Source organism: Sorghum bicolor, chromosome 2, assembly GCF_000003195.3.
Source record: "Sorghum bicolor cultivar BTx623 chromosome 2, Sorghum_bicolor_NCBIv3, whole genome shotgun sequence".
Taxonomy (NCBI): Eukaryota; Viridiplantae; Streptophyta; class Magnoliopsida; order Poales; family Poaceae; genus Sorghum; species Sorghum bicolor.
In genome coordinates, this window is record NC_012871.2 from 66300836 (window position 1) to 66316889 (window position 16054).

At 40.9% G+C, this 16054-nt stretch overlaps 3 protein-coding genes and 1 non-coding gene across 5 annotated transcripts; 1 reads left to right on the forward strand and 3 right to left on the reverse strand.

The window, feature by feature from the left end:
- On the forward strand, positions 1637–4695 carry LOC8054981. The gene is made up of 5 exons (XM_002460546.2): positions 1637–2008; positions 3482–3600; positions 3965–4022; positions 4140–4217; positions 4302–4695. Exons 1-5 carry the CDS (start codon positions 1867–1869, stop codon positions 4493–4495), a joined length of 591 nt encoding a protein of 196 aa, XP_002460591.1. The 5' UTR covers positions 1637–1866; the 3' UTR covers positions 4496–4695.
- On the reverse strand, positions 6095–6167 carry TRNAA-AGC. Its single transcript has one exon. It is a non-coding gene; the product is annotated as a tRNA-Ala (tRNA).
- Positions 7225–10458, reverse strand: LOC8063330 (ribonuclease P protein subunit p25-like protein). 2 transcript variants are annotated; one of them, XM_002462711.2, is made up of 9 exons: positions 10298–10458; positions 9986–10129; positions 8973–9053; positions 8809–8897; positions 8654–8728; positions 8239–8300; positions 8070–8153; positions 7802–7996; positions 7225–7656 (listed from the first exon to the last, which is right to left on the reverse strand). In XM_002462711.2, the coding sequence occupies exons 2-9, from the start codon at positions 10106–10108 to the stop codon at positions 7562–7564; spliced, it is 804 nt and encodes a 267-aa protein (XP_002462756.1). In that variant the 5' UTR covers positions 10109–10129; positions 10298–10458; the 3' UTR covers positions 7225–7561. The 2 variants fall into 2 exon arrangements, with proteins under 2 accessions (XP_002462756.1, XP_021307870.1); XM_021452195.1 differs by having other exon boundaries at positions 7225–7672.
- LOC8054982 (aspartyl protease family protein 1) lies at positions 12289–16054 on the reverse strand. The gene is made up of 10 exons (XM_002462712.2): positions 15599–16054; positions 15246–15378; positions 14532–14767; positions 14221–14445; positions 14002–14137; positions 13720–13793; positions 13540–13642; positions 13382–13439; positions 12984–13055; positions 12289–12884 (listed from the first exon to the last, which is right to left on the reverse strand). The coding sequence occupies exons 1-10, from the start codon at positions 15901–15903 to the stop codon at positions 12655–12657; spliced, it is 1572 nt and encodes a 523-aa protein (XP_002462757.1). The 5' UTR covers positions 15904–16054; the 3' UTR covers positions 12289–12654.

Consider the following 16054-nt stretch of genomic DNA (forward strand, 5'->3'; position numbering starts at 1 on the left):
GGATACTAGTATCATACATTATTGTCCATATCCCCTATTTTTTAATCGGATATTAGATACAATCAGATATTAATTTTTTAGATTTAGATAAGAACTATTCAAATTATGTTTTGACCGTTTTTAGACGGACGGATATTAGAAAATAGTTGTCCCATTTTCATCCCCTCTAGAGCAATCGATACATAATTATGAGACTGTTTGCTTGAGTTTATATGTGGAATCTACCAGTTATTTAATAATGTTTTTCTTTTATAATAAATCAACAAACAATACTTTTATTTATGACTTATGCTTATGTATAGTACTAGTAGTATTTTTGCAATCAAATTTGTGTATTATTAGGACATGGTTAAAATTTGCCCCCGCGTCCGATTTCAATTGTCTCACATCAGGACTGAGGTCGTAATCCAAATAGACCATAAAATACTACCGTATAGTATGTGGCCTCTAGCAAGATCAATGGAAAGTACAATTCACCAATCCCATACAGGAATCCAAAAGGATGATGATGTAGAGACTTCCATTTGAACGTTATATTCTTTTCCATCTCTAGCCACGGAAGACATGAGAGGAACACTTCAACATCGAAAAAGATTTACGCTAAATAAAGTTTTGGAAAATTTTAGAAAGTACGTTGCTTTTGTTATTTCTTGCCAGCGATACAGATCATCCACGAAAAATCCAAACAAAAGTTCAGCGATTTATTCTATAGCAATATTTTCTAGTGATGTTTATCTCTCATAATATTTCAGTATCAGCAACAACTTAAGCCAAATTTTGGCAAAACGAACAGAAAAGCTAAAAATTTGTACTGCTCCTTTTTTATTTCGCAAAAATTTTCAAGATTCCTCCTCACATCGAATCTTTGGTCGCATGCATAGAGCATTAAATATAAATAAAAATAAAAACTAATTGCACAGTTTATCTGTAATTTGTGAGATAAATCTTTTGAGTCTAGTTACTCCGTAATTGAACAATGTTTGTCAAATAAAAACGAAAGTGCTACAGTAGCCAAAAACCAAAATTTTTGCAAATTAAATAAGGCCATAGTGAGTCGGGGTGGGCATTCGGTTCTCGGTTCGGTTTCGGTTCGGTTACCTTGGTTATTTATGAAATTCGGCTCCTAGAATATAAGAACCGATCGGTTCCAAAAAAATTTAGGAACCGAGCATTTCGGTTCTCGGTTATTTCTGTTCGGTTCCGGTTCTTACCGAACTAACCGAATTTTTCTAGCAAAGGTTAATACAACAAAAAAATATGTAGGCTTTAAAGCAAATATAGGCAACATCACTTCTAATTTAGATAATAATAATTGGTAAGATTACAATAGCAATATAGTAACATAAATACATAGTAATTTAGTATGAGACGTCACACAAAAATCAAACTTTGTCTTATAAAATACTAGTAAGTAAAGTAAAATTCATGAATTTCGGTTCTTTCGGTTAATTCGGTTAACCGAGGGTAGGAACCGAATTATTCTCGGTTATTTCGGTTTCTCAAAACTTATTTTTCGGTTCCGGTTCTTTCGGTTCCGTGAATAGTGAGCACTGAGCAGTGACCAAGCTGCCAAGCCCACATGGAAAGAGATTAGAAGGAAGAAATAGAAAAAAGAGGAGCACTAGGAAAACTTATCCATCCACCCCACAGCCTTCGTGGGCCACCGTCCGGCTCCCCGGTATACGGCCGCCACCTCCACCTGTCCTTCCGCCCGTCCCCGTCGGCCATCGTCCACGGACCCTCTCGGTCTCTCCTCTGTCCTCTTCAGTCTCCACGCCGTTCCAGAAGTCGCCAACCTTTCCTCGCCGCCGCGCCGCCGCAGCCGCATCCAAGGTTAGCGCAATCGAAACCGCCCGACGGACCACCATGGCCTTTGCCAGCTCGCTGCTCCCCGTGCCGGCCTCCCGCGTCTGCGCGAGCCCCGCGCCGGAGCTCGCCGCCTTCTCGACGGCCAAGAAGAGCGTCTCGCTCGCCGCTGCGAGCCGGCGCCGAGGACCCCGTCACGGAGGTAATCCCTGTTCGTCTTGCTCTTGCCCCAGTACTCTTAGCTTAAGCTCGGCACTTTCTTTCCGCAGCCGGTCCCGCTCGCCCGGTGCGCGTGCGCGTGACCTGCTTTAGTGTAGGATCTCTCTAGGCCTCGCCGCTCTTGATCGCCAGTTTACTATGAAATGCCAGAACGTAGGACCATCTTGGGATCGGTCATCAGAGTTCATTTGTCAGATTGGAAGTGGTGAAAGTTCAGAATAGTAGAACAGGCCCTCTCTTGCTTCGGGTCATGTTGCACTGTGAAACTGAAAGGCGTGAGTTTTTTTAATTTAACAAAACTACAACTATTCGTGTCCAACTATCAAGGAACTGACTTTCTGAGATCACCTTCACAATCCTGAAACTATTTGTGCCCTTAGATTCACACAAACCCAAGTCGACATGCATGTGGGTCCACACTTAACATGTGTGGCTGATACCTAATATATGGGTCCACACAAAATGTCATAGGTCTGTGAACGTGATGGCACAAAGCAATTGTAGTTCTTTGAAATTGGTTACAGAAATTGTAGCTCCCAGCAGGACCGAGCTGGCAAAATTTGAGGCCCTGTACCAAACTATATGATGAGCCTTTAAATATCGCCTGACTCATGTCATATCTGCCAGTGTTCAGTACTAAATACATCATGGACGTTAACGTTATGAGCTTGAATTGATCCTTTAGGTAGACGTAGCTGGTAGTCAGTGGTACTAGTTTGCATGCTCCTGGTAACAAACTACAGTAGTGATGACAGTTAGCTGATACCATTCATAGGACTTGAGGCCCCTAAAAATCATGGACCCTGTTCCTGCGCACTGCTCGCACGCCCCTCGGCTCGGCCCTGCTCCCAGATAGCTAAGCATATAGTTTTAGTTCTGTGAAATTAACTGTCTTTTAACTGTTCTCGTTTTGTCCAAGTTCATCTGAGCACCGATTTCATTAGCTAGTTGTAGGATCATGGTCCTCTAGTCCCTGCAGCTGATGAATAGAGAGTTTTGATTGTCATTTTTGCTTTTCTGCTTCATCGTGCTCGATTCTTCAGTAAACCGACCAAATTCGATAACAGAAATTCCATAAGTCGATTTGGTTGTTGCACAAAGTGCTGCTGAGTTGCATTTGATTCTTCAGTAAACCCGACCTAATTTGAGAACAGGAATTCCATAAGCCGATTTGGTTGTTGCATGAATAAGTGCTGCTGAGTTGCATTCGAGGAGACCATTGTACTAGTGGCTAAAAAAGGGCAGCAGTATTGTATGAAAGTTTTACCACAATGATTTCCTTTCCTATTTCAAGATCAGTATGGCTTGAACTGAGTTTAAGAACTGAAAAGTGAGTCTATTTCATTTATGTTTTAGCTTCTAACATTCCTTTATAATGATATTTTTCTTGGGAATGTGAATCATTCATCAAGCCAAAGATACCACTGCTTAGTTTTTTTTCTGTTTGGATAATCAGTCAGGGCGGAAGTGAATGAATCTGGAAGTGCTTTGGCTGTTGATGCCCTCTCGCAAGTTAAACATGTTCTGCTTCCAGTCCTTGATCGCAACCCTTACCTTTCTGAGGGCACAAGACAGGTCCATCTTTATCTTCAAAATACTTAAAGTGGTGAATTGTGTTCTAGATAATTTGTAAGGAATTTGTAGAGAATATGTACGAGATACATAATTGCAACTTCTTAATGTAGATAGACACTGCTGCAAGATACTTCCTATTGTTTCTTATAATCTTATCTGCATCCTTTAATTTGGAACATCAGACAAGTTTGACTTAGCCATTTCTGTTTAGACTGGCAGTCTTAGTAAGGAAGATATGTTGGCTGCTCGAACCTTTTTCCTTTAGGGAGGATCTTGTATGTTGATTATGTTCTATATCCACAACTTACTCTTCCGTCACTGGCAAATAGTTGCTTTTCCCATAACAGTTTGTATGGCACAACAGGCTGCAGCAACAACTGCTTCTCTAGCAAAGAAGTATGGAGCAGACATTACTGTAGTTGGTAAGTTCTCAATCTGAAATGTTGCCTTATGTGCTTCAGGTATTTCACATTTATTCTTCCTTAGAGATTAGAACTATTGTATGGTAGTATTCTAATTTCTGAATATGTTAATTGCAGTTATTGACGATAAACCAAAGGAGTCTGTCCCAGATCATGATACTCAAATGTCAAGCATTAGATGGCATCTCTCAGAAGGTTTTGTGGTGCCATTTGACTCATCACACTCCACCTCTTGTGCTGTTTCTTACTGCAATGTGGATATCCATTGCTTCTGTGCAGGCGGATTTTCGGAGTTTAAATTGATGGAGCGTCTTGGGGAAGGGCAGAAACCAACAGCTATCATCGGGGAAGTCGCTGATGAGTGGAACTTGGACCTGGTTGTGCTAAGCATGGAGGCAATACACTCGAAGCATGTCGATGGGAATTTGCTTGCTGAATTCATCCCTTGTCCTGTTCTACTGCTCCCGCTCTGACATGGGCATGGAGCTGATCTGCATATGTCATGTTTTTTTGAGCCAAATGGTTTGTTTTTCTTTGAAGATGTAATTCCCACAAATTCCCTGGATATGAAGGGTTTGCGTCAGCTGATGATTCTATTATGTTGATGCAGATTTTTTTCGAATTTGTGTGCCTGTGAATATTGCTAAGAAAATGATATTACCTCTTTTCTTTATTTCTTGTTTGGAGTTTCAGGTATATGCTGCTGATGTGGTTGGAATAGGTTGCGTTTTTTTTTTGTTTAAAAGAACCAATATTGATTCCTTGTTGGAAATGACTAATGAGATAGATTGAGATGTGGGAATATTTGGGTGTGTATGTGATGTGATATGGTCGGACTGGTGGGAATGCAACACCTCTTCGATGGCCCCTACTATGGATGATGGATCTATGCAACTTAAAGGAGAAACTAGATTTGCTGATCTCAGCACTTGAGAAAACCTTTGAAGATTTTTAGAAGCCGCTGAGTGTTTAAATTAAATTTTGTGATTGCATCACTACAATAAATCTTTCAGAATAAGATTCTGTTTAAAAATTTAGATAAAAATATCGTTTCAAAACATTTTTCTCAATAAGATAGAAATTTTTTTATAAGAAGGGCAATAGTCTAGATTTTCAGAAATCAATGTTTTTTCTTAAAAAAGACGGAAAATACTATTTCCAATAGATCAGTTGGTTGGGTTTCTTATGGTGGAACCTACCCATCATGCTCGCATTTTTCTAGATTTATTCTAAAATTTAACGGTATTATATTTTCAGTGGTAGGTAACATCTCCATCGATAGCAAGGGGCCTGTGTTAACTTTGTGAATTTCGAAATTTGCTGACTCAATCAGAAGTACTCATAGGGATAGAGTTTGTGTGTGTGCGTTTTTAGGATGAGTATACGTACGTTGTAAGTATCTCTATTGTATTATGTAATTCGAAAAAAAAACTTAGAAGAATACAATTCTAAGTTAAAGTGGATGTTATTTAATAATATTTGTGTTCAGTATTAAAAGACAAGAATACATACAAAGAGTGGACAACTGTCTTCTTGAGACAAACAGGAGAGAGAAACAAATATACAAAAAAGAAAATGGTTCAAAAGAAACAAAGAATTTGGAAATGAACTTTAGATGAGCATGAGAGAAACAACCACTTCTTCAGGCAAACAGGAGAGAAAAACAAATATATAAAAATAAAAAATGAATTTTGAAATGAACTTTAGACAAACTGAAGAGAAACAAATACAGTATGAACAACTATTTTCTTTAGACAAACAGAGAGAGAAACAACCACTATCTTCTCGGACAAATATAAAATGTATAAAAAAGAACTATTTTCTTTAGACAAACAGAGAGAGAAACAACCACTATCTCCTCGGACAAATATTAAATGTATAAAAAAGAAGACAAACAGCAAGAGATAAACAAATGTATAAAAAGAAAAATCGAACAAAAGTTGGAGATACGACAAACAGAGAGAGAAACAACCACTATCTCCTCGGACAAATATTAAATGTATAAAGTATAAAAAGAAAAATCGAACAGCAAGAGATAAACAAATGTATAAAAAGAAAAATCGAACAAAAGTTGGAGATGCGGGGTATCGATCCCCGTACCTCTCGCATGCTAAGCGAGCGCTCTACCATCTGAGCTACATCCCTATATGGTTCCATATAATTTACTTAATGCTCTTATAACTAAAACATGTACACACCGCACTTAATTACCAATTCTAGATTCTGCATTGGTGCGGAACGGTATGTAGCACAAAAAAATGTACTGCCAAGAAAGGGCAACAGGATATGTAAATATGCACTAGACTACAAGTTCCATATTCTTGTTTGTATATTGGTGGGGAACAGTATATTATGTACATGGCCCAAAAACGTACTGGCAAGTGGCGACAGGAGGCTCAAATTACCTTAGATACAATCTGAGAAAAAAATGTAATGTACTTATTTGAATTTTGAAATGATAAAAAAAAATGTGGCAAACAACATCAAAGGTTTCAAATTTCAGCCCACTCTGCAACTAGAGTAGGAAAGCCAAACTTAAAATCAACTACACTAAGCCATCATCGTCCTCCTCAGCCATGTGCTTTGCTAGTTCTTCCTCCTGCTGGAGCCTCTCGCGCCTCGTCCCAACGCATTCCTTTTCATTGTGACAGTTTGGAGGGAACCGGGAGTTAAAAGCTATCTGTGGCTCATCCGACTGTTGGCATGATCAAATGGTGGCATCAATGGTCCCATCCCTGGTGGCCTTGGTTACAATGCTTTCAGCATCAGCAACACTGCAACAGTGTTCCCGAGAAGATTGAATAAGAGAGCTATTAGAATGATTTGGGACTCTTGGGGGTGCTCAGAAAAAGAGTCCCAACTCCCAAATCATTACAGAATTATCTTCTGAAGAACATGTTGGGGGTGCTCAGAAAAAGAGCCGCAAAGTAGGCATTATTCTCTTCAACACATTAGAGAATTACTCCTTTTGGGAGTATCTTCTAAAAACGTGTTGGACAATTGGAAATTTGGAACTTCAGCCTCATAAATTATTTAAGGATTGAGATTGAGCGTTATCTTGCTATATACTCAAGCCTTGTCTCAGGTCCCATAGGTAGATCACGAGATTTGTAGCATTGTACCACACGTACTGAAATGAACTATAGAGAAGCAAGGTCTTTGTTCCGTCGTGTACACAGGTCATTCACATTGCAACTACACATACTTTTAAATCGAACTTGCATTTCAAAAACAAGCACATACAAAAGCGTGCACATTTGAACATGGAACAAGACTTCGTTTTTATATTAAAAAAATAGAAAGAATGCCCTGCTCTAAACCTTTACGAAACTACAATTAGTTTAAGACATCTACTGGGAAGGAGGAAGCATTGTAAAGACGCTACCCTACAGACCTAGTCAAATATCAAAACCTGGATGCATTCCGACACAGAATGTCAATCTTATACCAAGTATAACGTTAACTGACAACAACAGATGATACATTTTCATATTTGGAGCAGGCATCCAACAAACCAGTCCAGACTGGTAACAAACGGCTTATGCACCTGGTGCAGCAGCATGCATCACCCCGTTTGCATTGCCACCACGTCCTCTACCTCTGGATGGGCCTCTCCCACGACCACGGCCTCGACCTGGTTACCAATTGCACTAGATTAGCAAGGGGCATTAGTGTGCATATATACACTAGTCGCTAGTGAACTATATATCTAGAAAAGCCAAAATGAACTACAATTTGGAACGGAGAGAGTATTAATCGATGAATGTGAGGTTACCCACCTCGGGCTGGAGCATGAACAGGTGCCTCCTCATAATAGCCTCCATCCTGTTGGTAATCAGGCTGGCCATTGTAGCCGCCTCTCCTGCCACGGCCCCTGAAACCACGACCTCTTCCACGGGGATATCCATTGCCCATATATGCAGGGGCGTGATCATCTTCCCAACCGACATCAGCATAGTCGTTGTACCCATTTCCTGAAACTTAATGTGTAAGGAACAATTGCACATGTGACAAATTGAGGGTTTACTCAGCAGCACTTGGCCTCACCACGTCCACCTCTTCCTCTACCCCTGCCCCGCCCACGGCCTCGACCACCACGACCCCTTCCTCGGCCACCAGGTGAGTGTGCATCTACAATCAATTAAATGAATTATGAGGCCATACAGAATTATTAAAACATTAAGAAAAATTAACATAAGTGAATCATGCACAATACCTTCATCATTATCATATTCAACCAAAGGCTTCACTTCATCAGCAGGCAATGGAGATTGATATCTGCCCAAACAATTAGTTCAACTGATGATAAGCCAGCAGGCATCCTGACTACTCCCTCCATTTCAAAATAAAGGGCATATTAGGATTCAAACAAGTCAAACTTAGATTTTGACCAACAATTGCTCAAATTATATGCATGCATATATATAAAAGTTGTATCAATATAATCAAATTCCACATATAATTGAATCCAAATTGATTTTGATGTAATTGATTGATATATTGTGGGAGTAATTGATGATCGAAGAGCGCTTCTAAAGATTTTTCAAATCCTACTATACCTTATAAAAAGAAACAGAGGGAATACTGATTTCTTATTAGATGCAGTTGACAAAAGAGTGCAATATGCATACCCGATAGACGATGTGTCCAGCTCCTTCTTTGAAAGAGTTATAGTGATCATAGAGACATGTCTTGTTGTCTCAAGCCTGCAGAGAGAGATAATCTTAAACTCCAAAATTAAGAGTTCATGTGCAGATCTATCCTGAAATAGAAACAAGTCACTTACGGAAGTAGGCCTTCCTCCAATGGCTCCCACATATCAGTAATATCAGTAGATCCAGTGGTGGTATTCTGATGGAGACCAACAATCCTCCTCTTCACAGAATAAGAGTAACAATTAGAATCAAGTCACAAAGTAATAATAGCAAGAACAAGAACCATCAGGAGTACCTTGATCAATTCTGCAATCATGACAGTTTTATTGATAGCCCTTCCCATGGCCTTGAATACAACCTCATCGGAACCTTTGTCCTTCAAGTAAGAAATATAATATGGTGCAACATATCAGGCACGAAACACAAAATGTATTGCAGAAAAGCAGAAGTATCACATAAAATTATATTCTAGACACTCTTACACACCTTAAATTTTAAAGCAGAAAAAAACTACTTGAACAAGAAGATATCATTTAAGAAAATGGCCAAGAACAAATATGCACTGGGGTCCTATTTTTCTGAAGGAGACGCACGTGGACCATATGACAAAAATGGCAAGTGTAGACAATAATAATGTTGCCACATCAACTACATAACCAAAAACAGTATACCAAGTACCATAACTAAAGCAGTAAAGCGATTAGACAGTGACGACAAGAACTTATAGTTTGCCTTTTTCAGTGGTGCATCACATCACAGACATTGGCCGCTTTTACTTGTCACCATATATCTAAGCCAATATCTAGACTAAATCTGGCCTTCTTTAGCATAAGATGCTTTGGGTTTTCATGTACACATCAAAAGCTCTTGCCCTTGCCTATAATGTTGCTGAAGTTGACAGCAAAAATTACTAAATCAGACAAAAATACTCGACAAACCATTAAGCAGGACATGAAAAATCAACATATTGTGTTTCATAAAATCACAACATAACAACTTTAAAGTTGGGACTCAGGTCACCTTCTAGTACATACAGGTGCCTTTCCCCTTTCACAATTCTAGTTGCAATTAAAAAAAAAAGGGGGGAGAGACACGCTTTAGTGCATGTCACAACAACTCGTACGGGCCAATCATTCCGCTTACTTTTCAATCACTCCCCTAAACGACTCAGACATCCCTGACCACGCCGACAACGTACTACTAATGGTAACAAACTTTATGGCGCTAAGTAGAGAATTCAAATTGTGTAGTCACATTGAAACTCACTACACACTACAGTGAATACAGTCGTCGATGAAAGAGCGATACCTGGAGCAAGGCGGTGGCGTAGGTGATATAGTTGCGCATCCTCCCCTGCGTGGTGATGCGGATCTCGTTTTCCTTAATGGGCGCCTCCTCCCTCGGCTTCTCCACTCTCTGGTACCGGTCCATCTTCCCCTCGCTTCCCTTTCGCTGCACACACAGCACAGCACAATGCGAGCGAGCCCACTCAGATCCGGCGGGACGCGAGAGCACAGCGCGGGCGCGGCAACTGCTGCAGCGCGAGCGCAAGTCGAGAAATATAATGGAGCGGAGGCGGCGCGCGCGGTTGCCAGTCGTGAAGCGGGAGCTGTCGGTTACCTGCACGTCAGTCGGGGACCGGGCGCCGGCGGTTGTGTGTCCTTGGCTCGCTGGTGAAGATAACCGCCGGGAGAGGCGGGAGGAGAAGGCCTTTATACGGCCGCCTCCGTTCAGACCGGGAACGGGAGCGACCGGGTCGGCTGCCTGCCGCGCGTCTAGGGTTTTGTTGGTTGAAGTTACGAAAATGCCCCTGAACGTTGCGTGTGTTCTGTGGGCATTGGGATTCTATTTTGACGGACGGATCTTGGACATGTACGGCTGGGGTTTGTTCAGGGAGGACGTTAAGGAAGGGTATATATGGGCTGTGTGGGCCACTTTGGTGCACTTCAATTTGAGCCCAGTGGGTATCAGAAGGTGGTAAGGCCTTGTTTAGTTCGCGAAAAAATTTAGTTTTGGCTATTGTAACACTTTCGTTTGTATATGACAAATATTATCCAATCACGGAGTAACTAGGCTCAAAAGATTCATCTCACAAATTACAGACAAACTATACAATTAATTTTTATTTTCGTTTACATTTAATGCTCCATGCATGCGTAAAAAAAATCGATGTGATGGGAAATCATGAAAAATTTTGGGAACTAAACAAGGCCTAAAATCCTTTTTACAAGATCTCTCATTTTGTGAAAAAGTCTACTTTTTCTCTCTCAACTTATACGAAAGTCCGCTTTTCCTCATTCAACTTCAAAACCAGTCAAACCACCTTCCTCAACTTTTTAAATCATACATTTTACCTCCTTAGAGTGGTTTTGCTACAGTGGTGGTGTTTTGTCTTTTTCTTTTTTTAATTATTTTGGTTGAATTTTTGAAAAAGCATAGTAAATCACAGAAAAATTATAAAATAAAAAATCCAATTATGTTGAACTCAACATAATTAGATCTCCACAAAGAACATATAATATGGTATGCTTTACTACAAAGTTTTGATATAAAGGTTTTGTCTTTATTTCTTTATTTATTTATTTTGGCTGAATATTTAAAAATCATAGTAAATTACAAAAAGATCATAAAATCAAAATCTAATTTTATTAGACTCCACATGAACATATATACACAGTAAATACATAATATGGTATGCTTTAGTATTTTTTTAGCTTTAGATCTATGCTTTTCTGTAATTAATTAAAATAATTCATAGTTGTAGCTTCTATAATTATTTTGTCAGAATAAAGCTTACATATATTATATGTGAATTTTGTATATATACTCAGTAGAGTCTAGGAAAATTAGATTTTTCTATTTTATGATTTTTCTATGATTTACTATGATTTTTCAAAGATTCGGCCAAATAAATAAAAAAAGAAAAGGACAAAACCTTTATAGCAAAAAAATTGTACTAAAGCATACCATATTATATGTTTACTATATAGATTTACTTATATGGAGTCCAAAAAAATTGTATTTTCTATTTTATATTTTTTTATGATTTAATTAAAACTGTTACTGTAGCAAAGCCTTTGGAAACCACCCTTCACTGTAGCAAACCCACCTTCGGGAGATAAAAATGCACGGTTTGAAAAGCTGAGGGACGTGGTTTGTCTAGTTTTGGAGTTGAGAGAGGAAAAACGAACTTTCGTAAAAAGTGGAGGAGGAAAAGTAGACTTTCTCCCTCATTTTGCGGCTCAAAAGCTGGTAAGATACTTTTTAGAAGATCTCTCATTTGAGCCCAATTGTTTAAACACAATTTAACGTATTCTCATTTTGCGGCTCAAAAGGTGGTAAGATACTTTTTACAATGTCCCTCATTTTGCGGGGAAAAAATTGGTGGGAACGGTCCTTATGGACCAAAATTCAAACATGGCCACAATCCAAACGAAATCAACAAAAGATTGAAACGTGGAAAGCTATGACATCATAGAATCAGTGGCGTCCCTGTGAATTTGGGGGCCTCAGCAAAACTTCAAATGAAACAATGACAGAATGTCGGTGAATTCAGTGTTCTCATCCTCACAAAAAATCTACATCAAAGTAATATTTGGACGAGAGCATCATAGAGAACCAATATGAAGTATACCTCTATAAGTGAGCATCATTATTCCCTTAGTCTATAAGGTCAATACATCCTGAAGTCATCTCTAATATGTACACACACCAGGGCCACCACCACACAAACTCTGGGTGGAGTAAATTATCACAAGGTACATTATGAACGTGTAAAAATGGAACAAAAATGGCCTATGAGGCTATGGACTCATCCCGTGTTCTATCCTATCTCCTACTGGAACTGTGGACACAAGCCAAAAGAATGTGATCCTATAGCACTATACGTAAATCAATACAGGGTGATCAAGTGTTGACTAAACCTATCATATCTGGCGATTTTGTTTTGAAAAGACTGTCATGGGGAGTAGAGGTGATCAAAGGATCACGAGCAATAGCAGAGCAGCGGCGACAAAGACGTTTCTGTTGCAATGCAGCTTCAGCGAAAAACCTGCAGAAGGCTGCAATACATTGACTTGGGTGCCATTGGGCGAGGTACCCTTGGTAGCTTCAGGAGTGTAACTGTTCGGTCCCAAGGCAGGTTTCGGGGGAACACCAGAAGGATTTGGGTTCACTGGAAGGTTGCTTGAGTTGTCCACGCTGTAACCTGGCATGACAAGCCACAACATGTAAGGGCATTGCTCTAGTTTCAAGCTTTTTAAATTTAATCTGCAAAAAAAGTCTAGATGGATATGACGGAGCTTACAATTAAATTTTTTCCAACCCAAGACCTTCCTCTCTCGATCAAACACAACCTTAAGCCCAGACATGAAATTCTCTGCATAAAAAATGACTAAACATTGAGGCAAGCTATTATCACTGCATACGTCCAGACTGAGATCAAGATAAAAGAATAGTCATGGATGTAGCTGGTGTGTGTGCCCAGATCTCAAATATAACATGATAACAGGGCACCATCTAAAATGTTGAATATGCAAGGATTTGGAATAAATGAACAAAACATTAATAAGTTGACAAGAAAAGCAAGTCTATTGATTAACAGTATCATAGCGAATCCATTCAATGGGTTATTCATAATAAACTAGACTAAGCACCTTAAAGTCCAAACAGAAGGTTTAAGAGTTTGAACACAGAAGCGCTTACCCCCTATTAAGTTAACACCTTCGCTCTTCATAACAGCCAAGCAATATGCCATCGGATTCTGAGAGAGAGAGAGGTATTGCAAATTAATTAACAAACTCACTTACAGGGATACAGATAAACAAATAAACAAATAGAGTAGAGTGCCAGTTCTATCTTACAGATGCATCATCCGTAATGGTAATTATTGGATCATTGACAGGGAATATGCTTCCACCTTTCGCCATTAAACTTATGTTTGGAGGATTGACAGAACCCTTTGGACTGGAGTGTGCAGCAGCAAATCCATCAGACATACATGGAGCAGTACGTGTAGATAGATTGTTACTAGATGAAAATACCTTATGGAGTAGCAAAATTCAAAGGGCAGAGAAGAGTCAAGTTGGGTTGGCTTATCTTGTACTTGTGAATTGAACTGATTAAGAATGAACATGTGTAAGAACAAAACACAGTGAAAGATGCAGGTAATGTTGATTTTGCCCTTAGGGACATATGCCCCTATGTGTATCATTTCTCTCTCATCCCCATGTATATCGAATAGTGAATGCACATGATGGCATATGCCCCTAAAGGCAAGTTTTCCACGTCCGAAAGATGCAGTGCTGATTAGACATAATACTTACGCTGCTAGTGATTTCAGAGTACATCGGATCAGACAAAGCTGTGAAAGAGGTGCCAGAGTCAACAATAGCATTAAAATTGGTGTTAAAGGATTTACTTCCCACCATGGCACCAGTTATGCTTATGTTGTAATATGGACTGCAGAAGAAGGTATACCAAGATGAGGTTGATATATAGTTTCTTGTTTATATGAAATGCATATATGATGAGTCGGAACATACTTTTGTTTATAAATGTTTAACGGGGTTTCCTGCTGATCTGAGCTTCCAGTGTCCCCAAAATTGATTCTACCACGACCATCATCTCCAAAGCACATGGAGAAGGAATTGGCAGCAACTCCTTCACTTGCTAGTAAACTAGGGACTGATATACTGTCCATACCAAGCCCAAGTAGACCATTGGGTGCAGCACTGCCTAGAAATGAACCCGTCTGAATCCGCCCACAACTGAACAATCGGCACGAGATTCAGCACACGGAAATAAGCACAATCAATTATACAGTTTAGCGTGTGGTGTATCATAGAGTGCGTACCCAAACGTTATGGGGGCCGTAACAATTTTTGGTTGCCCATACTCCGTTATCAGGTACAAGACATCCTCAACTAGCACACCGGTGGACGACGTGTTATCAGACAAGTATTCGATGCTGTAAGGGCAGCTGCTACTTGCTGATCGGCATGCGCTCTGCAGATCACACAAATTGCTACTGCATGGGACCTTCCTGCTAGTACTCGACTTCTGAGGGCTGTATGTGTCGAACTTTAAATCCTGTTCAAATTACACAAGGCACAGACATGAGACATGTACAGTTTGGTGATAGTATAGTCAATGGATTGGAAGCACCAGGAGACTACAAGTTTCTGTGATATTGACAGAAAATAAAAACTTCTCGTTTTCAAAAGGAGAAAAAAAAAAGAATACACATGTCCAGGGCCAGAACCAATGAATTGGACTTGTTTTTATTTATTAGATCCCTACAAGGTCCCAGCTGAGGCTGCCGTGCTTCTGGAAGATTTGCACATGACACATGCCATGCTTCCACTTTTTGTTCTTTTTCACGAAATATGTCCGCGTGATCATGCAGTAATCTCGGGAAAACAACTCGAGAATTAACTTTGTAATCTAATGTTTTTAGAAGATAGTACTAGTATAGTATAGCATCCGATAGAGCAAAAGATCAAACTCAGTCGCAATCATAACGAAGGGTGGAGTAGAAGGCAAGAGGAAGGAGGAGGAGAAGCCGTACCCTGTAGTTGGGGGAGACGAGGGGCGCACAATTGATGCAGTCGCAGGGCACCCAGAAGAGGTCGCTGCCGGTGTCGAGCGCCACCAGGAACGTCACGTTCGGCGTCCCCAGCGCCACCACCGCGTAATGCAAGCTGCGCAACCAACTCCAACCACCGCCTGCTGCTTTTAGCTCAAAAAAAGGCAAAAGGAACACCAGAGCTCCCTAAACAGCAACCTGGACTATGCTAATGATTCCATTCTATTCATCCCTCTCCCCGATTCGAAGCTAAGCTAAGCCCCAACAAGGAAGATTAGATTGACGGAAGAAAAAAAAAACTGTAAGCGAGCGAGGCAGTGGTAGCTAGCTCTCACAATCCCAGTTCGTTGAGCCGGTACGTGTCGTTGCCGTCGGCGAAGGCCACCTCCCCTCCTCCTCCTCCTCCTGCGGCGGGCCCGGCCGCGAGCGACCGCCGACGCAGGTCGTGCCGGGCCAGCGCCGCGTAGTACTCCGCCGTCCCGGCCGGCGGCGCGCGGTGGTGCCCCGCCCACTCCCGCACGGTGGCCGAGTACCGGTGGTGGACGTCCAGGCTCAGCGCCTCCGCTGGCACCGCCGCCGCTGCCGTATACGCGGCCACGGCGGCGGCGGCCAGCAACGCGGCCCGCACCCACGCCGCCATAGGCAGCGAAGCAGACGCAGAAGCAAAAGCAAGGTAAAGCGAGGCCTTGAAACTCTGGAATTGGAAAGGTCGAGGGCTCTGTCCGCGGGCTGCTATTTATCCGGGATTCGGAGCCCCGCGGGCGAGGTGGAGGAGTCGGGGGAGAATGGAA

Coding starts and splice junctions, on each gene's coding strand:
- LOC8054981 (XM_002460546.2), top strand. CDS start 1,867: ATGGCCTTTGCCAGCTCGCTGCTCCCCGTGCCGGCCTCCCGCGTCTGC. Junction 2,009..3,481: donor CCGAGGACCCCGTCACGGAG/GTAATCCCTGTT, acceptor TTGGATAATCAG/TCAGGGCGGAAGTGAATGAA. Junction 4,023..4,139: donor AGCAGACATTACTGTAGTTG/GTAAGTTCTCAA, acceptor TGTTAATTGCAG/TTATTGACGATAAACCAAAG.
- LOC8063330 (XM_002462711.2), bottom strand. CDS start 10,108: ATGGACCGGTACCAGAGAGTGGAGAAGCCGAGGGAGGAGGCGCCCATT. Junction 8,301..8,653: donor CTGGACACATCGTCTATCGG/GTATGCATATTG, acceptor TTGTTTGGGCAG/ATATCAATCTCCATTGCCTG. Junction 8,154..8,238: donor TGAATATGATAATGATGAAG/GTATTGTGCATG, acceptor AATTGATTGTAG/ATGCACACTCACCTGGTGGC.
- LOC8054982 (XM_002462712.2), bottom strand. CDS start 15,903: ATGGCGGCGTGGGTGCGGGCCGCGTTGCTGGCCGCCGCCGCCGTGGCC. Junction 13,794..14,001: donor ACTCTGAAATCACTAGCAGC/GTAAGTATTATG, acceptor ATTCTTAATCAG/TTCAATTCACAAGTACAAGA. Junction 13,440..13,539: donor CCATTACGGATGATGCATCT/GTAAGATAGAAC, acceptor TCTCTCTCTCAG/AATCCGATGGCATATTGCTT.